The sequence below is a fragment of the Chenopodium quinoa genome, unplaced genomic scaffold (genome assembly GCF_001683475.1).
Source record: "Chenopodium quinoa cultivar QQ74 unplaced genomic scaffold, ASM168347v1, whole genome shotgun sequence".
In the NCBI taxonomy this organism is placed as follows: domain Eukaryota; kingdom Viridiplantae; phylum Streptophyta; class Magnoliopsida; order Caryophyllales; family Amaranthaceae; genus Chenopodium; species Chenopodium quinoa.
In genome coordinates, this window is record NW_018743283.1 from 270,056 (window position 1) to 296,311 (window position 26,256).

The 26,256-nt window shown below is 32.7% G+C and overlaps 2 protein-coding genes across 2 annotated transcripts; one reads left to right on the forward strand and one right to left on the reverse strand.

Moving 5' to 3' along the window:
* Positions 1 to 2,881: 2,881 nt before the first annotated feature.
* Positions 2,882 to 9,257, forward strand: LOC110735378 (ribosome-recycling factor-like). Its single transcript, XM_021915556.1, has 8 exons — positions 2,882 to 3,191; positions 6,442 to 6,585; positions 6,667 to 6,782; positions 7,094 to 7,185; positions 7,310 to 7,331; positions 7,424 to 7,492; positions 8,821 to 8,883; positions 8,972 to 9,257. Exons 1-8 carry the CDS (start codon positions 2,993 to 2,995, stop codon positions 9,050 to 9,052), a joined length of 786 nt encoding a protein of 261 aa, XP_021771248.1. The 5' UTR covers positions 2,882 to 2,992; the 3' UTR covers positions 9,053 to 9,257.
* A 426-nt stretch (positions 9,258 to 9,683) lies between these two features.
* Positions 9,684 to 20,068, reverse strand: LOC110735376 (putative ankyrin repeat protein RF_0381). The gene is made up of 4 exons (XM_021915555.1): positions 19,275 to 20,068; positions 14,598 to 14,873; positions 13,933 to 14,070; positions 9,684 to 11,484 (listed from the first exon to the last, which is right to left on the reverse strand). Exons 1-4 carry the CDS (start codon positions 19,593 to 19,595, stop codon positions 9,937 to 9,939), a joined length of 2,283 nt encoding a protein of 760 aa, XP_021771247.1. The 5' UTR covers positions 19,596 to 20,068; the 3' UTR covers positions 9,684 to 9,936.
* Between the last annotated feature and the right edge of the window lie 6,188 nt (positions 20,069 to 26,256).

The following is a 26,256-nucleotide window of genomic DNA, read 5'->3' on the forward strand; positions in this document are numbered from 1 at the left end:
ACTAAAAAGCCAATTACTGTAGGGAATAATTTCAACCCTTTAAAAATCCCACTAGCTTGAACCCCACTGTGATCATACACTAAAGTACGGTGGCGTCCAAAAGGGAAGAAGATAGAGCAAAAGAGTCGCCAACAAGTTTTTAAGGAACTTGTAAACCGTTCACGAGGTGAAGGTTACACCCCTTAACGATCCAAGAGATCGCCAACTCCATAAGGTCATGAACCAAATAAGGGTTCGGGGATGATGGTACAAATCCAACCTAAAAGAGATTGAACCTGCCCTAATAATAGGCATCTACTTTGTTCTGATCGTATTCATGTGCGCTTTTTGACTAACATACAATCAATAGATTAACCCTAAACCTGTTTAATCTATGTTGGTTGAATTTTAATGCACAAATAAACTATCATTGGCGATCACTTGAATTTATAATCACAATTAACCTAACAAGATTATTAATTATCTTATTAAGCGTGGTTGCAAGTACCAATTCCCTTTAAACATGCAATAAAGGTGATCAAGCAATAACAATATCAAATAATATGTATCAAGCAACATAATAAATAATCAATATCATTAATATGTATCAAGCAACATAATAAATAATCAATATCATTAATAATAATAAATAAATAATCATAATATCAATCATAATCATGTTCATCATAATCATGTTAAAGCATAGCAAGATCCTAGGCATGATACTAACAAGATTAATAACAAACCCTAGCATGTCACTAAACAATAAAAATCAAATTTTTAGCCCTAACATGATACTAACAATCATAAATATTAGGAAGAGAATAGGAAGCATCGTACTTTTAATCATACTTGATATTAAAAGTTATCCTAGACATGATACTAGGAATCAAAATAACAATCTAAGCATGATATCTACATCATAATATCAATTAATCAATTAAGGCACTTACTTGGATGCCTCGTACCTCTTTCTAATAACAAAATACACACGTTAGTAACTTCAAGGAAAATAATAATCAAAATAATTAAATTAAATAATTTAAAGAGAGATTTGGGACCAAACCCTCAGAAATTAAAACCTTTCACGTCTAGGGCGAAGGCAACTCCGAATATGGCTAGGTGTTTCAAGACCTTGTGAATGCGGAATTTTGTATTAAAGCAAGAAAGAAAAGAAAGAAGAGAATGTTGATGAAAGTTGATGAAAAGAGATGAATGAAAAGGATTATTTGACTGTAGATGAATGCTAATTGGTGAATGGTGAAGATAGTTGATGAAGACTTAAGAATAAAGAGAATTGGTGAACGATAGATGTAGATGATCCATGAAAACGGAGTTTTTGATACGATATTTATAGAGAAAATCATCCAAAAAAAGATAACAGAGTCTGAAGACCGCAAAAACACATTGGCGCCAGCTCTGGCTCATTGGCGCCAGGACCAGTGGCTAGCGCCAGGCGCCAATGGCAAGGCCTGGGGTTGGACGCCAAATTGGATTTCAACGCGTTTTCGAAAATCCGATAAATTTCCCGTACTGGAAGATAAAATAATATAATTTTAGTCGAAAATGCTATTCGATCTTGATTAAAACTCTGAAGAATCCTAATTGAATTAAGAATGATAAAAACCTTCTAGAATGTTCTAGAAGACCAAAACCATTCCTAATTGCATTAGGAATGATAAATCATATTAGGCCCTCCCCTAGATCATTGGGGCGTACTTAAAGCTCAAATCGAGCTCAATTTAGTAAATTGGCCATAAATTCGTCAATATTCATCAGAATTGGGCTTATAATATATCGTTGGAAAGGTCTTTGCAAGCCCCATCCAACTACACCACTATTGGACCCATATCATGGACCAACCAAACTGGATTGGCTGTTTTCTTAAAATAAAGTTTTCAAAAACAGAGAGAAGAGAAAAGAATTAAAACTTTCCGCAACACCAGACCTTTCCACACTTTCGTTTCATTCGATTATGATTCGACGTGAAAGGTACTTATCACCGGGTTTGGTTTTGGGGAGACACAAATGGGTGTCTACAATTACCAAACACATTTTTTGGCTGTTTGACCACCTAAAAAAGCCAAAAGCCAAAAGCTAACCAAAAAGCCATTAAAAAGCCAATTACCAAACGTGGCCACAGTGTGACCAACCACGTATAAAAATTAAGGGCCTGTTCTCTTTCGTTGAAATTCAGTTCAGTTCAGTCCAGTTCAGCTCAGCTCAGTTCAGTTCAGTTCAGTTCTTAATTTACGTCTAATGATATTGCTAATGATAAAAAGCCAAATTTCATTCTTTTAAGCTCTTATTACAACGACAACAACAACAACAACAACAACAACAACAACAACAACAACAACAACAACAACAACAACAACAATAATAATAATAATAATAATAATCAATAAGTAATAAATAATAATAATAATAATTATCAATAAATAATAATAATAATAATAACAATAATAATTGAAATAATAATACTAATAATAATAATCAATAAATAATAATAATAATAATAATCATCAATAAATAATAATAATAATAATCATCAATAAATAATAATAATAACAATAATAATAATAATAATAATAATAATAACAATAATAATAATAATAATAATAATAATCAATAAATAATAATAATAATAATCATCAATAATTAATAATAATAATAATATTTGTAATTATTATTATTATTATTATTATTATTATAATTATTATTATTAATATGTACATTTGTATATACACATATGTATAGTAATAAATAATCAATAAATAATCAAATATCACTAATCCGTAATTAAAAATCACTAATTAATAAATTCAGTTCAGTTCAGTTCAGTCAATCGGAACAGGCCCTAAGTCGGAACGAGCCAAGCAAGACATTCTTATTTCCTAGCATTTCCCCACAAGGCCACAAAATCACCCCTGCTTTCTGAAAAACGCCTGAAACCCTCGCAAAACCCCAATACACAGATCATCTTCTTCTTCATTCCTGCAACTCCCTATCAATGTCGCTTCGTAGATTACTCACTCATCATCGCACCTCTTTCTCTCTCCTCCTCCATTCTCGCACTCTCTCTCACATTCCCACTTCTCATTTCAACCCTTCTCTCTTCACCCCTTCTTCTTCTGCACCACTTCCCGCCTTCCCTTCTTCCGATTTCCTCAAAGAATGTCGCCGGGGTTTTGCCAAAGGCCGCAAGTCAAGTATGTTTCCTTTCCAATTCATTGATTCTTGTTTATTTGTTGATTGTTGTGTTCAAGTAATCTGTATTCATGTTGACAATTTCATTTTTGGTTTATTGTATGATTGTATGATGCTGCCATTTTTTCGTTGCTATTGGAATTTCTGTTTGTTTATTTTTATTTCGTTATTTGAAGTAAATTATGAAATGGGAAAAGAAATTTTGAAGAAATTTGAGAGCTTTTTGTTTGCAATTGTTATATTTGTACCCATAACAGTATTTGAATTGGCTGCATTTGATTCGGTTTTGATTCTAATTCAAACATATATTGATATATATGGGTTTTTGTGATGATGCCCTCATTGAGGGAATAATCTTTTCTAATACTTTGATTGATTTTGCTGCGATTCTTTCTAAAAACTTGAGTTTCTGGTTTGCATTTGATGTAATTGACCCTATTTTGTTAAATTATTGACTTAGTTAGCCAGTTAGGGATGCGTATCGAGGTATGAAAACCCATGGACAAGTTGTGGAGGAGTAACCAAGGATTTTATATTTATATTATACTAGGGATCTCTCTGATTTGAGTCCTTTACAATTTGTTGTGGTATTAGATGAATCAACGGGGTATTTTAGGTCAGTCATCATGGTGTATGTTGTTTGCGGATGATATTGCATAGGTGAAAGAGACTAGAATTGGGGTTAATGCTAAATTAGAGCTATGGAGGCAAAATTTAAATTCTTGGGTGTTTAAACTAAGTAAGGGCAAATTGAGTACATAGTGTGCTGGTTTAGTACTAGAAGGAAGTCAAGATGAGGATGTCGTAATATTGGATGGTAAGGAGCTGAAAGAGAGAGAGTGTTTTATGTATCTTGGGTCTTTCCTATAAAGGTTTGTTGATATTGACCAAGATGTGAGTCACAAGATTAATTTCAGGTGGGCCAATGGAGAGCAATAACCGGAGTATTATGTGATTGTAGCTTAATTAAGTTAAAGTGAAAATTTTATCAGACAACTATTAGACCAAAACTATTACTCCCTCCGTCCCCTTTTGATAGTCCCTTATGGGCAAATTTTAGTCCCAAAATGTTCATCCCATTTGCTTTTTCCAACAACCATTAATATTAATTTTTACCAAAATTCTCTCCAATTTGCAACAATACTTGTGCAAATTTAAATTTCTCATGTAAATTTTGTTTTCCCATGTTCTTTTATTACTTTCTCTCTCTACTTTTTTGTATACCCAATGTCAATTTACTTTTTCAATGTGCTTTTACTATTCTTATTTGTGCTTATTAATTCCCATGAAAAATGCCCATAAGGGACTATAAAAAAGGGACGGAAGAAGTACGAGGGTTTAATGTTTGGCATCTAGGAAGAAGCATATTAGGAAGATGATTATGAACATATTGGGAATGATGTGTGGGAACACCTTAAAGGATAGGATGAATACATACAAAAGAAAGTTGGAAATGTTGATGTTTCGCAATAACATATGAGAGAACCAATTACTTTTGTAAGGACATGTGAGGCAGCAACTAGAAGATACATTGGTAAGGACAGTAGGGAGTTGGAAGAATCCGAGGGAAATCTTAGATGACCTGAAATCCTGATCAAAGGGAGTCTACAATAAATATGAAAATCGAGTTTACAAGAGCATAACACTTAAAAGAATGGCATGGAGGGAGAGAATCTTTATCAACAGCTACTTGAGAATAAATCTTGGTTCATGCAAAATTGCAAACGCCCTTTCCATTATTGGGATTCATGTTGTGGTTGTGTGTTGCATAGTTGTGCTTGTACAGCTAATTTGAATTGGCTACATATGATTCAATTGTAGCTAATTCTATCGTTGGGGAATCACAACTTTGTACACTTAACTTTATTGCTTACATTTGGGCTTGGATTTTTGGACAAATTCCTTTACTAATTAGCTTATCTCACTCTAAATTTTGTGGCTTTTATTTATCAAAGTAATGGGACGATGGACATATTCCGTTAGTCAAAATAAATGTCATTTTTTGTTATTTTGAATTCTAAGGATAAGCAAATTCAAACAAGATTATCATTTGTTGTTTTTTTTTTCTTTTTTTTTCTTTTTTCTCTCCTTTGGTTCTTAAGTAGTAGGGAACACTAGATTGGGTGTTAACTTTAAGGTAATGAGTCTGGACGGCCTAACTCACTGTCTTTTTTTTTTTTTTTTTAAATAAAAATTTATTTATGAAGAATGTCCTAAGTTGAACAAAAACACAATGTACCTTAGGGGTAGAAAATCATTCATTTTCCCAACAAAACTTTTACTATGGGTTTTCTTGAAAGAGCTTTCTCAATTACTCTCAAGTGGTTAATATAATTATCTTCTTTCCTCTCTTTTCTTCTTCCTCCAAAAAATCCTAGTTCCCATCTTGTTGATTTTAGTGGTGGCCATTGACATATTGCTAATTGTTCTGTTGTTTATTTCTTAATCTATGAGAATTTTCCCATTCAAACTCTTGATGGGGTGTTGAAGTCTCTTACTTATTTTACGGTTTAGAAAAGTTAAGTTGAAAGTTGTGCTATTTAATTTTGTATTAGATTCGAGCTTGATGGATTTTCACACACACAAGTAAAATTGAAAACAGAGATTAACATCGAACCTTAGATTGAAAATATTGACAACGGGGGTTTGTACAAGCTAGCAACTTTAGGCTGCCAGCCTGCCAATCACTATTATTGACTTTAGGCCACCACTTTCAAATTTGTGACATGAGGTCACAACTCTCTCAAGGATACACTCCCAAAATCTGCCTACCATTTCCTCTCCCCCCTCTATTTATAGTTTATTATACTAAACTTAAAGACTATGAACCTAATAATGCTAGACTACCCATATTGTCCCTCCATAGGTTAGTCTATAACAAATTTATACTGCAATGGGCATCGATTCTTATATGATTGCCTATTAAATCAGATGAATATACCAAAAGGGCACTGAGATTGATCAACCCCTTTCCAGGAAGGCTATATTAAGAAACAATTGGGCTTACAATTTACATGTCTTGGATATGATATTTTTTTACCGTACAACTTATGTTGGTTCCTATGATATGTACTCTGTATTTGTTAGAAATTTACTGCCCAAGTTCAGCAGAGTAAATGAATAGAGAGATCCTTGAGTCCTTGACATTTTTACTGTCATTGTAAATTTTGACAAATGCGTTGATTAAATGGGACATGGATTTCGGTGTGATTTAAATTTTTTTGTTCCTTTTTTTTTTTTTTTTGTATGTAGAGGGTGATGATAGTGCTAATACAACTCAAGTTGTCGAAGACATTGGGCCTGTTGTAAAATCAACTGCTAGTTCACAGATGGAGGCAGCCCTAGATGCATTATCAAGAGAACTAACTAAGCTACGAACAGGAAGAGCATCTACAGGTTCATTGCTGTCTCTTCTATGAAGATGAAGATTGTTAATAATTGGCCTGAAGTAAATGAAACTCTTATTACTGTTTACAGGAATGCTTGACCATATCATTGTGGAAACAAGTGGTGTAAAGATGAATCTGAACCGAATTGCTCTTGTCACCATTATTGACTCCAAAACTCTATCAATAACTCCATATGACGCAGATGTAAGGAATTAATTCTTCACAATGCAAAATTTCTTAATTTTGCTTTTCTTACACGATTTTGATGCACCCTTCATTCCTTCTGTTGCAAGCCACACACTAATAACTATTAGATGCGCACTTTCATTGGCTTCCATAGCTCTTTTAACCTGTTAATGCTGTGATTGCTTGAAACATCTTTTATATTTAGGTTGTAATGTTTTGAGACAGTATTTAAAGATGAATGAACAATAAAAGAAACTAAGGAAATGATATTTTATTCATGTATACCCTGCTTTTAGTAAATTAATCATGTTCACTGACTGTGTTTGCAGACTATTAAAGAATTGGAGAAAGCCATTGTTTCATCTCCACTAGGCTTAAATCCAAAAGTAGATGGTCAACGATTGATAGCTCTGGTTCCTCCGTAAGCAATTCGTCCTTGTCTTTATTAGATACCTAGATTTTCTTTGTATAATTTATCTTATGGATTATATCTGAGACTTCTTTATTCCTTACTGACTGATTTGACGGTTCATTGTGACGAGCAGATTAACCAAGGAGCACATACAGGTGTGTCTTAAGTTCTTAACTCCATTGTTTTCAATATATTGCCTTTGATCTCAAGGGACTAATATTCCCTTTTCATATTTGGAATTCTGTAGGCCATGTGTAAGGTTGTTGCTAAATCAAGTGAAGATGTAAAGCAAAGCATTAGGAGAGCTCGCCAAAAGGTTTGTAGAAGACATTATTATTTTCAATCTTCAAAAATTCTCGTTTTGTTTTTCATTTGTAGTTTCCACCTCTGTCCAGTACAGTGTTTGTGTCTTTGGGTTGGAAAATTAAGAAAAACTGAGGATTTTCTCAGAAAGGGCATCTTGATGCTGAGATGCTGATGGTGATGATAACATGTTATTTCAATTGAACAATACCTTTTGATTTAAACATTCCCCATTTTGCAGTTTGAGGAGTAAAAGAGTAAGAGTTTATTAGAAGAAATGCCTTAGCTGTTCACACAGTTTAGGCCAGTGAGCTAGTGGAGTTTCCTCCTTTTCTCAGTTCTCGTACATTTTGTTTGGATAGCTATATAGAAGGGAAAGAGGGGGAGTACAAGAGGAAGAAGGTGGAGCTCCATCAAAGAGGGAGAAAAAATGGATCTCTCTCCCCCCCTTCCCCCCTCCCCCCCCCCCCTCTCCCAACCTCTTAATTTAACTAGGAAACTTGTTTTCTTTCCTTTTTTCTGCATTACTTCTTATCCAAACAAAGTGTAAATTGTCACTTCACTGGTGGAAAGCTTCTACTGCAGAGTAATCTGGATCTTAACTTATCATAATAAGGGTTCTGGGGTAGATAGGTTGTGATTATCAACTGCATGGTATGTAGTTTGAGGCAATTGAGAGGTTTTGAGCTTATGATTCTCCAAAACATGGATAATTTTCGACTTTTAAATTTAAAAGAAAAATATTATTAACAGCTGCAGTAAAGATTACAAAACAAAGAGGACAAGTTGTCCTCTAAATAAAAAAAACAATATTACTTTTAACCCATTTTCATTGAACCTTCCTAACCAACTTATTAAAGTCCGGCTGCTTTAGCCCTTAACGAAGCCAAATAAGTGACTTATTGAAAAGACAAGGAGACTTCTGTTAATTCCTTTGAGTTATGCTCCAGCTACACACGTCACATGATTTCCATGAATTGTTGCACCACAACTTCTCCTTACACTTAGATCACTTACCAAACCCTTTAAAGCTAAGATGCTGCTAGGGAAAACCCAATACACCCTCCTCCAGAAGTATCTTGCCTTTTCACAATGTAGAAATACTTGCAAACAAGGCTCACTAGGAGCTAGGCATTTCTGTTGAGATAACCAAACTTGACCTTTCATTTTGAAGCACCCTCACTATCCTGAATCCTATTTAATGCCAAAGTCTACTCACAAGCTTTGGGGGCATGTCATTAATATTTAAGTGTTACATAGGAACTGATATCTAAAATCACTTGTTGTAAGAGCAATTGATTGTCAAATATTCTCATTTAGCCAAATATATGTCTTATGCAGGCATTGGATACTATAAAGAAAGCTGGATACCCTAAAGACGGTGCCAAAAAATTGGAGAAAGAAGTATGTAGTCACTAACATTGGCAAATTTGTATTTTGGGTTTTCTTATTTTGCCAATTAATGATGATAGTTTCTTTATGTTTTTTTTAGATTGATGAGCTGACTAAGAAGTTTGTCAAGTCTGCTGAGGATATGTGTAAAGCAAAGGAGAAGGAGATATCCGCGGGTTAAATACTTTTAAATGCATTCCTTATTTGATCTACTCATACTGCTACCTTAGGTTCTAAACTTAATGTTTGGATTAGATGGAATTGTTTTTCAAGGATGCTGAATCAACATCATTGTACATTGCAAAGCTTGTTGTTATTGGATGCTTTAAAGAACACCGATAAAGCCTTTTTTGGAATAAATACTTCACATTTTCTAATTGGTATGATGGATTTATGGTCTCAAGACTGCTTCAATCTTAGTAGGGTTTGACCTATCACTTGATTTTGGTCAAGTAAATTCGGTCTGAGTAGAAATTGGTCTTCTGGTCACCTTTGTTGACACAGGTATGAGTCTTGGGTTGTGGGTACATATCCCAGAATTTGACACATCAAGGCTGAAAATTTTAGAAAAGGGTGCAGGGACACAATATAAATGGAACATTTTCCTGTTATTGAAGACTTATCATGAGTTTACTCACAGTTATGAGCACATATCACACATTTGTCTTCTCCTTTGTTTTATGTTTACAGTTTTTTCTACAATCGTGTTTCTAAGAAAATTGAAGTGTCTAAATGGGCATTTCAGTATCTGATAAGGATTATATCCTGTCGAAAAGTATTGCTTATGTTCAAAACTAACTTTGGGTAAGCTAATGTATATTCCAGTTGAGATGATATATTACTGTTGAAAGGTATATGAGTTGTAAGAATCGATGATGTTTGTCAGAATAGTATAATTTTGCCTTTCCCACAAAACTGCTTTGCCAGTTTGACACAATTTCGAAAATATTTTCTTTTGATTCTCTTTAACTGTTCGCAAATATTTACAATGAAAGAATACTTCGAGGTGAAGTATTACACCACTACTATAGAACACCAATATACCTAAATGAAGTACCTCATCATTCAATTACCATTCAGCTTAGAGCTAAATACAGCTTCTTTTGTCAGAAGCTTGATCCCTCTTACCCACAGTTTAGCAGCATTGCAACCGCCTTCGCACACAAAATGCACTTCCTTGTTCTTGGTTGTTACTACATGAAACACCCCAGCTTCATCTGCATCACCCTTGCTTCTCCTGTTCTTGCAGAAACGTGCACTAGGTCCAACTTCAACCTCTTTACAGATCACATTCCTCCTGCTGGATGTTCCCCATGTCAGAACTCCAGTCGCTCCAACCATTTTGATCATTTTAGCATGGGGAGACCCTCTGCCTCTTTTAGTGTGTTTCTGCACACAAGCTCCTCTCCTTACCAGCTTTCGAGCGAGCTCATCTAGTATAATTCCTTCTGCTTCGTTGTCTTTCCTACCATTCTTCCTTGCGAAAGAAAGTGGTGTTTCACCTCTGGAGTTCTTAAAATCACAAGAAGCTCCTTTCATAATCAAGAGTTTACATATTTGGGCATGTCCTTCTCTGGCTGCTAGCATTAGAGGTGTGTAGCCATCTCCATCAGCAGCATTCACATCATAACCCTTGCTAGTCAACAATTGGACAGCTCCTAGGTCTCCTTGACGTGCAGCACAGTGAAGAGCATGGAACCCTACAGCATAGCGGTTGTCCATTTCAAGTGCATAATCAAGTAACACCTTCTCAAACAAGTCTCTGGTGCAGCTGAGCTCTGATAATGTTATCACGGTATCACCTGATTTAGTGGATCGTTTCACATCAGCCTTGGCATATACAAGCAAGCGAAATGATTCTACATGACCTTTTAAGGCTGTAAGCAAGACTGCTGTGAAGCCATTGTCGTCAGGTTGATTGATATCTATTTCTGGCTGCGCTAATAATATTTTCAGAGCCTCTGTATCCCCAACTTGAGCAGCAAATAGTAAAGGTGAAAAGGTAGAGAAATTGCTGCTTTGAGGAACTTTCCCTGCCTTGATGACTTGCAAAATTGTTTCTTGAAAACCCAAAGACCACTTATTTGAGGAAGCAATTGAAGCAACAGAAAAGCCAACATCGTTGATCAGCCCAAAATCAGCACCAGCTGCTGCCAGTACCCTGAGGCACTCTTCTTGCTTGAACTTGGCAGATATCATAAGAGCCGTGTCACCAGAGTTAGTCCTTGAATTTATATCACAGCCAGCTTCAAGAAGAGCTCGGATGATCGTTGGTAACCCAAGTCGAACAGCCATGTGTAAGGGACGGAACAAAGTATTGGATGTTGTAACTGGACACTCGATATCAACTCCACAATCGATCAGCACATTGACAGCTACACTGCTAGCACAGAGGATGGCATGGTGAAGAAGAGTTCTTCCGAGATGAGGAGTATTTGGAGAGTGTTTTTTGAGGAGCATCCTGAGGATTGCGCCACTGATCTCAAAGTACTCGACTGCGCACCAAGTGAGGGGATATGGCTCTGCTAATCCTGCACCCACTCGAAACTCTTCACCTGAATCTGAGTCCCATGACCAAGCTCCAAGCTTCACTTCCATGTCTGTTATATCAGCCTGTTTATCAAAATAAGGTGTAATCAAAAATCTGGAAAGCCCTTAAGTAATTCATCTTTCCTTACATTCATCAAGATAACAGCTTAGCTACCTGTAGGCAATTGCCATGATATTCTTATATCTACAAAAATTTTAAAAAAAATGAAAGGTTTGTCCCTTCCAACGTATCTACTATTTGAGTAAATTAAAGAAATATTGTATGATACATACAAAAATGAATATTTAACCATGTATAAATACTAATCACCTGAATTTGCTTTGTTTTTATTCATGGATTGACTGAGAACTTGTCATTTTCATTGATATACACAAAAAACATGCAAAGATTTTGCAATGATAGGTTCAATTGTATAATTTTCAGAAATAATTTTTTTTTTTTTATTATTCATTTATTACAATTAACCTTTTTTTTTTTCTTCTTACATTTTTATAAAGATATACTTCCTCCGTTCTGTTAATATTGCAATAAGGAAGAAATTACGCATCCCAAAACACATTTTATATGCTAAATATCTATAATTGTGTAAGAGTAAAAATTATAAAAAGTTGATATTGTGAAAGTATTAAATGAGACGAATCCAACAAGATCTCACTTGACTATATTTTGCTTAACGTATAACTCATATTATATGGTCAAACGAGAGTGATGAATAGTGCAAAAAGTCCATTGTTGCAATATTAATAGAACGGAGGAAGTATTCACTTAATATACACCCCCACTTTTTTCAAAAAAATATACACCCCCACTTGTGCATTACTCGCATGCATATTAAGGGGATAAACTTGTATAGTTTTCCAAGTTAACATACAGGTCATATACTCTAGTAACTTTGAGGGAAGTCAGTAATTTTTTTAATCAAAAACGATATATTCTCCAAGTTAAATCTCCTAATACACCTAACAGTGTTTACTGCAGGTCTAAAATTTACTGTGCCATGCTATATTTATTCTCAATAAGACAGTAGCTGAAGGTTTCTCTTCTCCCTCATCGTGTTATTCATGTACCACAGTAGCAGCTGACTACTGGACCATAGGCAATGAGCTAAGAAGCTACTAGTATTTGCAATCAGATACATTCTCAATCCGTACAAGTACATTGTACGGATACAACGTACTTGTATGGTTACACACTTACAAATCCAGCTGTTATTAATATGGTATTCTGAAGCTCTGAACAAACGTCATTAATGACCCATTCACCCAACAACTTAACGCGTCACAAATAGTACAAGGATAAAATTGACCTGTTCAGTAGTACAAGCATACTGCAAATAATTGTGCCATATATTGCTATGTCAGTGACTCAGTGGTTCCTAAGCAAGCACGGTTATCGCAAGATATGAGCTGAAAAGGATCACACTTCATGTTAGGTGTTAGTCCGTACTCTGTATCTGTACATGTTATATTGTTAGGTCTAGCCTCCCAGGTGCTTTTAAATTTAATACCATTATCAATTTATGATCTGACTCTTGAAACTAACTAATGCCCCAACCCCACAAAAATCGACCCGCTTAGATTGTGATTATTGGGAACCAATAACCGATCCTACCTGATTAGATTGAACCCGAAACAGAATGGACTATATTGACCCGTATAAGAATCTTACCTGATATCGAATTGACTTGTAGACAACCTGAGCTAAAACTTTGCTAAGACCGAACAATTTATATCAATAATCCTTCTTATTGTGTTTCTTAACCCCTTGGTAAAATGTACATTATACTTTTTTTAAGGTAGATTATTCTTCACCATCTGAAAAAACAAAATATATCTTGGTAATAAATTACAAGTAAATTTAAGGGTCTCCAAATTAATTTGGTTCAAGTCAATTTCAAGGGATGATTCACTTCGTTTTAATTTGGTTAAAAATCTGGTTGATTTCAACAAATTAGCTACCATGACACAAAATATCTAAATCAAGATTGTTAATTTTAATAATGTCATTGTCTAGTGTAGTTATGAGGTCCTTCATTAATCGGATAGAATCAAGTCCATCACTTCACTTTTAGTACTACAACATACTTTGTGTTAAGGAGGTGTCTTATTTCTGCACCCGAAAAAAGGTAACTCATCCAGTTGACAGGCCAGCAAAACATAATAATGTAATGTTCAATCACCAACAGGATAAATTGGTTTTCATACTTGTAAAAACCCCATAACAACTAACAACTAACTTAACTTTAAAAAATCATGGGGTGATACCTTAGACGTGAAATTAAATCTCGTTTTCAACTTTTCATCATTAGTGAAAGGAGATAATTTTCCAAATAACTCACGTGTAGGTAAGACTTAACGGCTAACATTTCCGCCATCTAATAGCAGTAAATTTTTTCTTTACTTTAAATAAAGAATTATCTTCATATCAATTTTCAGTTAAGGGGAAGGGATCAGATGGTAAAACAGTCTATCACCAGTAACAAAAATTGACAGTGAAAATAGTAAAGTCACCTGTAGCAGCAAACGGACAACAGATGGTTGCCTACTGACAACAGCAGCGACTAGCCCATTGCAATCAATGTTGGCATGAAGAGATGGCTTGGATGATTGGAGAAGTACACGGTCCATTGCATTTGTATCCACACCACACTGCCAGTTAAAACAATACAACAAAATTTCCATGTAAGCCAATACTCCAAAAAATGTATCACTCAATGGACCTGTGTAGATCCACTGTGCCATATGTACGTGTTGCTTATAAGTTGTAACTAATTTGAGACGATAACAATTGGATGTTGGATCCACACCTTGATATAACGCAACAGTATTATTCATCATTTAGATGCTAAGCATTATCTAATACTAGTGTGCAACGTAAATAAGAGCACGAGTCAACTCTGTATAAAAAAGAAATTAACATTTTACCTTAATAATTTGCTTCAAAAGTTAACGAATTTATGTACTTGTATATTATTATATTGTCTAAACATTTAACATTCAATGTTCTTAGTTTCACTAAGGCAATTACCTATGTATAAATTTAAGGGTTAACTGGTATAAACGTGCATATTATCAATAATAATGCCAAGAGAGAATTAAGTAGATGACAAAAACCTCTGTATACTTAATAAGTTAACATGGTATGGGATACGTTGAAGCGTTAATTTATTACGGACCTTAATCATTGTATCAACAACATCAGTGAATCCTCTGCCACATGCTGTGACAAAAGCATGCAGGGCAACATGGGGCCGTATAAGGTCAGATCCCATCAGCAGTTCCACGAACCTTGCCCGTCCATGAATGCTAGCCTCCAAGAGAGCCTGCTCACATGCTGGTTGAGAAGCCCCCGCCTTGAGCAGCACCTTCACAATCTCGAGATGCCCTTCTCTCACTGCTGCAGTAATCGCAAAACCTCTGAATAGTTTCTGGTTTACATCAGCTCCAGCATTCTGTCATCCATGAAAACAGCTAGAATCTCAGAAATTTTATTAATGTCGGCAAGAAAAAAAAAAGTCATATATACTAATTTGGAATGTCCGGAATACATGGTCACATTTTATTAAATCTCGAATGTTACGAGGAGTTTCTAATCAAATTATGACAAACCCTTGGGACAATGTAACTATTACTAGTTCCAGACCGCAAGTATATTCTCTTTTAGAATGATTGAACAAAAAAAACAAATACTTCGAAGAAAAAAAAAATATGCCTTAATGATTTAGAACTAAGATTTACATAAAGAGACAAAGAAAGACTCAGAAAATGCCATGACAAACAGAAACAAGGGAGCAAGAAAGTACATTATTTTGTAAACAACTGTATGAAAGAGGGATTTACTACATATTTTTAAGTTAAATTACGACGTCGGTCTGTATTCATGGATGAGGAACAATTAAATATGGGCCTTGCGGATCTTCATGTGCACCATGTCAAGTATGTCAACTAGATATTCAGATCCGCTAATTATAGCATCTACCAGAAGAATCCTATGATACTAAGTTACTACTAACAATGACAAAACAAAACTAAACAATGCAAATTATTAGCAATCTACACAATTGCACCATGTTGTTACCACATTTGTAATCTCCCTCCTTCCCCGACAAATTGCCTGTCTCAAGTTCAAGGTTAAATTTATTTTTTGTTTCATGTGTTGACATGGACATGTTGGTTTTCCCTACAAGAAATATTGTTCATGTGTGACAATATACTCATCAATAATTACTTGTATAGGATATTTCTTATTTTATATTAGGAAAATTACCTTTTAAATTTTATTTTTTTTTATTTCAGATCACATTATAAATTTTTTTTTATCAAAGACAACCAAATTTTACTTTCCGGCATTGACTCTATTTTTCCCGATGTTGACCACGAGTGTGCGAGTCACTCAGTCACGTGACCTCCTATATTGCTTAATACACCCCTTTTCCCTCCAATTAAAACCCCTGCTTCTCTATCATCCCTCTTATTCTAAGTTTTTTTTTTTTTTTTTTTTTTTTTTTGGTGTTTAGAGAGCACAAAGACAGGTGATGAGAATCGATCCAAGATCTCTTGGAATCGGGAGGGGAGCTCTAACCACTTGAGCTATCCCTCACTCTCTCGATTATTCTAAGTTAAGCAAATGACTTATTTGACTTGAAAAATTAATTAAATCAATAATCCTTATTGCATAAGATTGATAGAATGGGCACTTACTCAACTCTTACCAAGCCACTAATATAAAATGTCAAAGTAAATGGGATGGATTAGAACTTTAAAAGTATTAGGCTAAGGCTAATTGTCTCTTCACAAGCAAAAACGCACCGTTTTGTTAAAACTTCAAAGGGAATATTCAAAACAAGGAGCATTGACTTTGGGCTGAGGAAAAAGAAAAATTAAACAATGCTTCGTGTGGTCCTTGGTCCTTGCAATGAGTTTAAATACTAACAATATTTATACCTTATTTTCCAAATGTTTGCTCACCTACACCCAAACTTGACAGTTGACACATACATAAGCAGATAATCCTTCCCTAATATTTAGTAATACTCTGTAACAATTTACGGAGCTTAAAAAATAATCAAAGATAATATTTTTAGTTTATTGAAATTATTTAAATGAGTATAAAGTTAAGTGAGTTAAATTAGCTTTAAACAAACAGAATATAGATCAATTCCCAAGTAATAAAATTAAGCAAAGGTAGCTAATCAGACAACATGTTTATTAAAATGGCTAGATTTTCAATTAATCTAAGCACGAATGCACTTTAATACTTTATTGTATAAAAAGTCGTACTATGTTTTAAAATTCAATTTGAAGTATAATTAGGTATAGTGTAATATCGAATATACAATTACTATTCAGATGAACAGCAAAAACATATAATAGCATTTAAGTAACACGCTTAAATGATAGCAGAGCATAACAATAAGAACATTCAATCCTAGCAAGTTTGGTAGGGACTTCACACCCGTCTTGACTAGCAAGCTTTCAGATAATGAAAGAGAAGATCATTTTTATTTTTAATACCTCCCACTTTGATGATAATTTCAAGTACAAAACTAATTTAAGCATTTATTATGCTTCAGGTTTATTATAAATGCCAGATTGTGGTGCCCAAGGAGCTTTAAGTCCTTATTCTTTTGTTTTGGCTTTGCCTCCAAACACCGTCAATTGCTTTTTTGAGCTACTTAACGGATAATCAGGTAATCAGGTTTTCTACCTACTCATCTAACATACTTTGTAACTAAATTGGAGTACACTATAAAATAAAAAATAATAATAATAATAAATTAAAAAAAATAAAAATAAAAATAAAAATAAAAAAGGTAATTAAGGGTTTCTACCTGCTTATCTAACATACTTTGTAACTGAATTGGATTACGCTCATTACTTTTTATATATTAAATCGATACGTGCCAAATAACATGATTAAGATTTTCCATTTATTTTTAGTTCATCAAGGCATGAAAAACGTTTGTAACTAAAGAGACAAATAATTTTTTTGCCAACATAAAATAACTTATCTGTGGTACTAATAGTATTAAATGAAGAAGTACTAATAATGCACAAAAAGAAGCAATTTAGCTTTGTGTAAGGCTGCTATCAAACCAACCAGCGAACTAGGTTAATTCAGAATGCAATTGATTATTGATTATTGTACTGAGAATAATTTTCAATTACTCTTTCAAGTGAAATACAGAGTAATAAATTTCTAAAACATTAAAAAGCTGAAATTAGGAGGGAGAAAGAAGACAATGTTGACCTCGAGATAATTTAATGAACTTTGTACTTCTTTTTTTACAGAAAAATGAATTTTGTACTTCAAACTAAACTTGCTCTACATTACATTTTTATTTTTGCTACAAGTACCGATTTATGATAGCCTATAAATATTTGATAGTACGAAGTAAATCAATTAAAAATGTACGAGTAAATATTTTTTTTTTTTTTGAGGTCAATTAAAAATGTAATTTATACTCTTATTAATTTAATTATGAATGGTACGATTATATATTAACTAGTATAATTAATATTTGATTTGACTTAATACTTATATTTCTAACTTTTTGTATATATACATCATTTTCCTTGGTTATTAATACCATGTTACAAGGACCAACTAAATCAAACGATTAAGTTAACACTTAAAGTTCAAAACTGGTTTTATACTCAATCAATCGCATTATTAAAATTGTCTACACTTCCTATAATGATAAGGAAAATAAATTAAATTGAGATTGTACTCACGAGGAAAACATTATTTTCTCACCTAAAGATTGTTGTCGTCTTGTGAAGACTGTCTACTATCTAGTGTTGGTAACGTAGACATCTAAACAATTTCTTGATATAAACCTTAAATTAGTACAAATGTAACATAATCTTTTTATTTTGATTTTTAATATTAATATAGATTGTAAGAACAAAAGTATTAAAATAGAATGTAAATCTTTCATTTGAAGGAAGAAGATCATCCAAAATTTGCGCAAATTAAATTGGAGATACTCCTTTCAAAATTAACTTTAGTGGGACCATTAAAATAGAAAAAGGTAAACGAGCCTTGTACTCAAAAATACGTGAAAGTAATTCAAGTCAAATTAAAGAATGTACTCCGTAGTAGGCTTCAAATTTTAAGACATGTACCCGCGAAATCAGTTACTGCTACTATCGATCACATATTCTCTGTGCTTATAATCCATGTCAATTTTTGTGTACTCCATTATTTCACGCAAATTAACATTTAATTTATTACCGTTAATTGGATGTTGAATAAGTTCGGGATTAATAGTCACGTTTTTTATTAAATTAAAAAATTATACTCGTATTCTGTACTACAACAATTTATTTCAAAACAGAGGGAATATAACTACCCGAACCGAACTCGAAAACACGAAAGGGTGAGTAGTGAGAGCAAATTAGACATTTTTCTCATTCAGAAATTATAATCACGTTTTTATTCGTATTAAAAGAAAAATTATAGTAATAGCGGTAGCAGTAATTAATTTGGAATGGAGGAAATATAATTTTAAAACACCGGAATCGATAACACGAAGCCCGAGTTATGAACGTGCAAAAATTAAATGCAGGAGAAATTTAAAATTCAAACTAGAAATCAATTTCAAGCACTTTTTCCGTAAAATTCTACAATTCCAAATGGAGGACCACTGTACATTTTTAGACGTGTAGAAATTCAAATTTTAACAGCAAATATTGAAAAAACTCATAAGATAGAAAAAATCATGAAAAATCTACTATTACCAAAACTAGAGCAGATTTTGACTAAAAAGCAAAAATAAAACAAATAAAAATAAATTTAATTAAACTTCAATCAAAATAAAATCGATCAATAAATACGAATAAAAAATTACCAGGAGTTGACGAAGAAGATTAAAATTGCCGAAATGAGCAGCGAGAAAAAGTGGAGTGACGTCAGTTTTGAACTCCTCATAGTGAAGAACGACGTCGTTTGGTAAATGATCACGGAGAACAACCTCAGGACGACGGAGCTTAAGAGAGACGGCGCCGACGAAGTTAACGTCGAGAAAAGAGTTGGAAGAGCAGTCGGAAGCGGCTTTGAGATCGCCGGAGGAGAGAGAATCGAGGAGGCGTTGAGAAACCTCGGCTTCGTAGTTGACCGGGAAAATCTGTTTTCCGGCGATGGCGGCGGAGGTGTGAGAGAAAACCGTCATGGTTGTCGCCAGAAAATGGCGAAGGGAGGAGAGAGAAAGAGGGAATGGAGGAGATAGTAGAGTTGATTTGGAGTTGAGGTGAAGTTGTTGTGTGAGAATGAGTTGAGGAGAGTGCAGAGGAAGGAGAAGAGAGAGGAGAAGTTGGAGTTTGGAGAATGAGAATGCGAGAGACAGGGGAATTTATTGCCTGCTTGCTGCTTTGAGATTTTACTACAACTATTTTTATTATTTTATTTTATGTATAGCATTTTCTTTTTATTAATTATGGTTAATTCAATAACTTTGTTTTATTTATGTTTTGGTACTTTTTCTATTTCTAATTTTTCATCCAAGTCATTTTTTGTCCTAAAAATACACCAAATTTATACACCCTCATTTCGTAATGTTATTAACATTTTTTATTTACATAATTTTCCTAATTAATAACGCTTTTTATCTCTCTTAGGTCCTGTTTGATTCACTTTAATTTTGCTGAACTGAAATTATTTTTACTGAACTGAACTTATTTTTACTGAACTGAACTTATTTTACTGAACTTAAATTATTTTTACTGAACTGAAATTATTTTTTTACTGATTTTCTATTATAATTCTTCTTTAAGAAAACTGAATTTTACTGAACTGAACTTATTTTTACTGATCTGAAATTATTTTTACTGAACTGAACTTATTTTTACTGAACTGAAATTATTTTTACTTATTATTTTTTTAAGGTGAAGAGAACAGGGCCTTATTCTACAATAACTAGAGTCACTACAAAAAAATTAGAATAGGCAACACTTAAGATTGCAACACTTACAGAAATGATACTCTTATAATCTAAAGCAACAATATTTATTTGTTACCTTGAACTAAAGTAACAGATAAAAAAGTGTTGCTCTAGACTATATAAGACTACAGTCGCTTAAAGTGTTACCTTTTTCTAGTCTAAGACAACAAACATAATAATTGTTGCATGAAAAGATAACAATAACAAAACTATAGCTTGAAAATGTAACATTAATATCTATGTTGTCATCTACGGCAACATTTATATTAAAAAGACAACATAATTTAAGATGTTGGTTGCTTTTATGGCGAGTGTGTGTAATATATATATATATATATATATATATATATATATATAAGTTTGGTAGAGTTGGTGGTGAAATCAGCTTGTGACTTTGAGGCTTTGAGGTCACAAGTTCGATCCCTACAACCTACTAAATGCTTGGGAGTGGCAACATTTAGAAACATTTTTGAACTGTCTCCTTACATGGCAACATTTTTCATTTGTTGTCTTTGTAAAAGTGTTGCCTTATGTATCATTTTACCTTGGTTTTCAAAATTGTTGCCTTTGATTAAAAATGTGTTGTCTTATGAATAGACAACGGGGGCATATACTACGCCTCATATTTGTTGCCTTTGCTATAAGGCAACAGTTTTTTTATATTAGGCAATGGTTTTTCACTATTACTTTTGCTTTATTTTGTTGTAGTGAGTGTACCCGTGCAAAATGCACGGGATATATAAGAAAAAATATATTTAAAATATGGAAAGTTTATCTTGATGTTATAACTTATACTTGGGTTGCAATGGTCGGTTTTGGACTGGTCGACTCTGTTGAACCCTGTTTAGCTTTGCTCTAGTGAGTATTAATAATCGTATTAACAATGTGCTGACACCTGCTCTGCATATGATATCCCCTGCTTTGCTTAGAAGCTCAAAAAACAGGGTCTTACTCTTTTATGCCGGTGGCCACGCAATGTAGCTAGATATTATGGGGTTTGCTATGTCAAATTTATAGAGGTTACCCGTTTAGTGTTATAGAGGTTACTCGGTTAGTGTCATATGGGTTAGTGCATGTCTTACTCTAAGAGTTATATACTTTAATCTGTTGCAAATAGTTATTCGGTGAGGCCAGTTGCGCAAAAACGTGTTGTACTTCTTTTTTTTTTTTATGATAAGAGAAGTGAAAATTGTTTAGAGGGTAGTGCCTAAAAAAATGCATATAATTGAAGGGTTGGGGGATTTAGGGTCTGTTCTCTTACGTAGAAATTCACTTCAGCTCAGTTCAGTTCAGTTCAGCTCCTAATTTCCTTCTCTTATAAAATATTCATTTCATTTCAGTTCAGCTCAGTCCAGTTCAGTTCAGTTCAGTTGAGTTCAGTCAATGAGAACAGGCCCTTAGAGTACTATAGTGAATTGTTGATAAAGGAACTGTATACTCGTGCTAATGCATGACATATATTATACTATGTACCAAAAAATACTCGTAAAACAAAGTAAAATGTTAGTACATATTGTTTTAAAAAAAAGTGAAATTTTGGGGATTTTGAGTGTTATAGTGAATTGTTGATAAGGGAACTGTATACTCGTGTTAATGCATGTCATATATTATACTACGTACAAAAAAAAACACAAAGTTAAATGTTTTATTGAAAAAAAAACAAAAAGCAAATATTGGATGGGTAGTTATTGTTTTTTTTAAAAAAAAATGATAAAAAATAAATAAAAATAAAATTGTTGGATAGGTAGTTATTTAAAAAAAAAAAAAAAAAAAAAAAAAACCTTAAATGCATGAGAGTTGAGCATTTGGGTTTTGGAGGATTTTGGTGAAAAGTGTCTTCTCTACAATTATAATATAGATTACACATTTTCACCCGAATTCACTCACCTCTTCATCTTCACTTTTTTGTTTTTACTTAATCTAATACGAAGTATGTAATATTTACATTTTCTCTCATTTATCGATCTTGGTTCTTTTACAAATAATAATAAAATGTTGTGTCTTAGAGATCATGGAAGTCCAATGGGGCTAAAAATAGCGACTACGTGAATCTATCTATGTTTCTGAATAAAATATACAATGACAAATTCAACAAGATCGTATATGATTATATTATTTGACTTATCTCTTACGCTATGTTCACTTCATCTTATATTTTCTAAACTGAAATTATTTTTACTGATATTCTATTATACCTCTTATTTAATGTTACCGATCTCTACTAAGCTAGCTAAGATTATTTTTATTGAACTGAACTTAATTTTATTCTTTAACTGAACTTTTTTTTATTTAACAAAATTTATTTTTAATGATTATTTTTATAAGGTGAAGTGAACAAAGCATTTTATGGTCAAATTTAGTAAAATTTAACTCAAATATTGATAATGGGGCTAAATAAATAGGAACAAAGAGAGTATATATGGAAAAAAAAAGGTCTAATACTGTTAAGTTTATTTTATTGTTTAAATAATAAAGCCCTATGTATTGTAGACACATTAATTTTCAAGTTATAGCGAATATAATTTTTTGGACACTCCATTTCCAATTGATAATTAATTAATTTTTATTTAAAATCACTATAGATTCCAATGAAAATGTATACATTACAATGTTGATAAATCTCTTCAAAAATTTATAATTTAGGAATGTAGAATCATGTTTGATATGTTGTTTTATGATTTTATCACATAATATCAAACTTTTCTATTTAATGTACTCAAAGATATTTGTCAAATCCCTTGACCCTGTATGTAACCTATTAGAATCACTCCTCATCTTTAGTAAGTTTGACTTAGGGTCTGTTTTGATTTACTAAATTGAGTTGAACTGAACTGGTTGTAACTGAACTGAAATAAGTTGTCTATGAGAGAAGGAATTTAGGAACTGAACTGAACTGGAATTAAGCTGAAGAGAACAAACTCTTAGAAATGTTATAAGAAACTATGATCATGTTCTTTTGAGCTGATGTATGTAGTTTGTTCTTCTCTAATATATTAAACTTTGCTCTACTTTGTTAAGTATTAATTAATAATCTATTGATACCTGCTCTGCTCTAATGAAATCTTCTATGCTCTACTCAAAAGCTCAAAAGAACAGAGCCTACCTTCTGCTGGATTCTTGCATTATACTTCCTCTATTCTTTTTTACTTGACCTGTTTCTTTTATCATGCTTGCCAATACAAAACTTAAGCGATCAATAACCTTAATTCTCTGTAAGTAAAAATTATAAAAGTTGTATATTATGATAGTACTTATTGAGACGAATTCAAAAACATCCCACGTGAATATATTTTTCCATCCTTACATTTAATTCACAAAAGACGGTCAAAGGAGAGGTAGTGAATAGTGTAAAAGACAAAGCGAGTCAAGTAAAAAAAGAACGGAGGAAATATTAAATAAGAGTGACGTTTAATGACCCCTTTTCCACCCTTTACTCAACTAGTTCCCCATAGCCCCTTTATAACTCGCATGGGTAGCAAACTGGGAACAACATTTAGTGTTTATAAGATATTTAGTCTATTACAATATTTTTACAAATAACTGTTTTATTAAATAGAGTAAAATTGCATAAAACATTTATATATATATATACTGAACTTAAATTATTATTTTTATGAAGCTTGGAGCTTGTTTAATTCACTTTATTTTTGCTTATCTGATGTGATACTTATTTGGCAAAAGCTAATAAGCGCCCCCGGAGCGTTAGATAAGAGAATTAAAATGCAAATATTAGAGTAAAATTAACATTAATTACACCGAACGACGCGTGATTTTGTCATGAATTCCTAACTTAATACCATTTCAACCAATATAATTTATCCTTATCTAACGCCCCGGGACGCTCGTTAGCAAGATCCTACTTTTTTTTTTTTTCTAATCTGATTTGATTTAACTAAACTTTGACTTTATATGTACGCTAATCTATAAGGAAAAAATATATAAAGTGGGGTTTTGTTAAATTCGTAATAATATGTAATTTATTAATTTGCTTTATTACAAAATTAAAGATATTTAAATATAAATAACCGTACATAAAACAATAAGTTATGTCAGAACTTATTCAAACTGATCTGATCTGATTTGATTAGAACCTATTATTTCTTGTTTCTCTCCTTATCTGGTGACCAAAATCACCAAATCCCAAGTGATTCAACAACTCCAATTTAATTATCAAATTCATGAGCTAAGAATCATAAGACTTTAACTGATAGACCTAATTTAGTGTTGCTAATTAACAAGTCTCACTCACATACATTAACTTATCAATGACGACTCCTATATATGTGGAGCTAGTAAGTATAATTTGGTTCAACTGTTTTTACGTCCATAAGTTTTGGTAAACTAGCTTTGTAACTTATAAACCAATTTCATTTAGCTTCCACGATAGTACCTTACAATATCCTTTTATTATCTTATTAATTACTTACAATTTAAAGTAGAGAAACACATAAAATTAATAGTACTATACTACATTATTACCTTATTATACGTATATACTATAAAGTTTTTGAAACTATCACCTTTAATTAATTAAAGTTTATACTATAATAGAGTTTATACACATCAAAAGCTGAAAACAGATGGATAATTTGCAGAAAAAGAGTAAAATCGACTATAAAAACATGCATACTTGTACAGATGCAGCAGCCTTTGTTTTTCTTTTTATAGTAAATCAAGTCATAACTCATAAGTGTAGTAAGAGTTGGTGTATTTGACAAGCAACTACATTCCATCAAACAAATAGTATTGACCTTACATATATATTTTATTATTTTTTTTAAGAGTTGGTGTATATAAACAAGCAATTTTTTTTATTGGTAAGGGAGAAGGCGTCCTATTAAATCAGAGTCTTTTATAAGCATATTCAACCCCGAGGAGTGTTGTTGGGGTGGTGGGGGGCCGGGGAGGGGAATGGAATCCCCACCCCCCAAGTTGCCTCTACTGGAAATTGATCTCACAACCATTAGGCTGTGAGGTGATAATCTTTTCTACTAGACCAAGTACATACTACTTAGTAAAATAATTCATAATTATTTGTGTACCAGAAATGAAAAATCTTAGTACACGTAGTTAAAAATATTATGTACTTCCTATTATAAGATACTTATAAATTCCATTTGACCACATTTAATTACTAACACAAGTTAATCTTGCATGTAAATTATCAAAGTACTCCTATATTATTAATTTTTTTTAATTATAAATTTGTATGATAAAGAATTAAAAATAGTGTATAGACAATCGTGCTTAATTACAATAATGCAACTATTACTCCTACCGTCTCTTAATTATATTCTTACTTCTCTTTATTATGTAAGGAATAAATGCTAAAAGTAGGAATCTAATTAAGAAACGATTGGAGTAAAAAACGAACAAAGGAAGTGATGTTTATGCAAGTTTTAACAATAATCTGCCCTCAAATAAATATGCCAACATAGATGATTGCATGGGCCACACAACTTAGTTTCTTAACTGGGCCCTTAATACACCACACTGGCCCAACACTCAAAGGTGGAATTCATATCAATTGTTCTCCACTTTCTTGTCTTCCAGGAGGGGGCAAATTATTTTAAATTTTTAAAAATTAAACGGTCAGCAATGTAAAAGCATGGAAAAGTTGATTGGTAACAACACAAATTAAAAAAATGCATAGGTTGTATCTTTTTTTTTTTTTTACATTATCTTCATAGAAATCAAATTTTAAAACGAAGATGGCGGCTAATCAAATTGAAAGCATTGCTTAACCAATTCCAATTCAAAAATTACCACTGTATGATTAGATTTGTATCGACTAATTAATTATTATTGCATTATAAGTTAAAACTACTACATCCTCTGTTTTAAAAAGTTTATTCTATTTAGACGGTTATTTCATAAACAATAGAAGTTAAAT

What these genes read in the sequence shown, in the direction of transcription:
- LOC110735376 (XM_021915555.1), bottom strand. Translation starts at nt 19,595, where the DNA reads ATGACGGTTTTCTCTCACACCTCCGCCGCCATCGCCGGAAAACAGATT. An exon ending in TTGTTGATACAATGATTAAG is followed by an intron (nt 14,071 to 14,597) that starts GTCCGTAATAAA and finishes TTTAACTGGCAG; the next exon opens with TGTGGTGTGGATACAAATGC. An exon ending in TTGTCCGTTTGCTGCTACAG is followed by an intron (nt 11,485 to 13,932) that starts GTGACTTTACTA and finishes TTTGATAAACAG; the next exon opens with GCTGATATAACAGACATGGA.
- LOC110735378 (XM_021915556.1), top strand. Translation starts at nt 2,993, where the DNA reads ATGTCGCTTCGTAGATTACTCACTCATCATCGCACCTCTTTCTCTCTC. An exon ending in TGCCAAAGGCCGCAAGTCAA is followed by an intron (nt 3,192 to 6,441) that starts GTATGTTTCCTT and finishes TTTTGTATGTAG; the next exon opens with AGGGTGATGATAGTGCTAAT. An exon ending in AACAGGAAGAGCATCTACAG is followed by an intron (nt 6,586 to 6,666) that starts GTTCATTGCTGT and finishes TACTGTTTACAG; the next exon opens with GAATGCTTGACCATATCATT.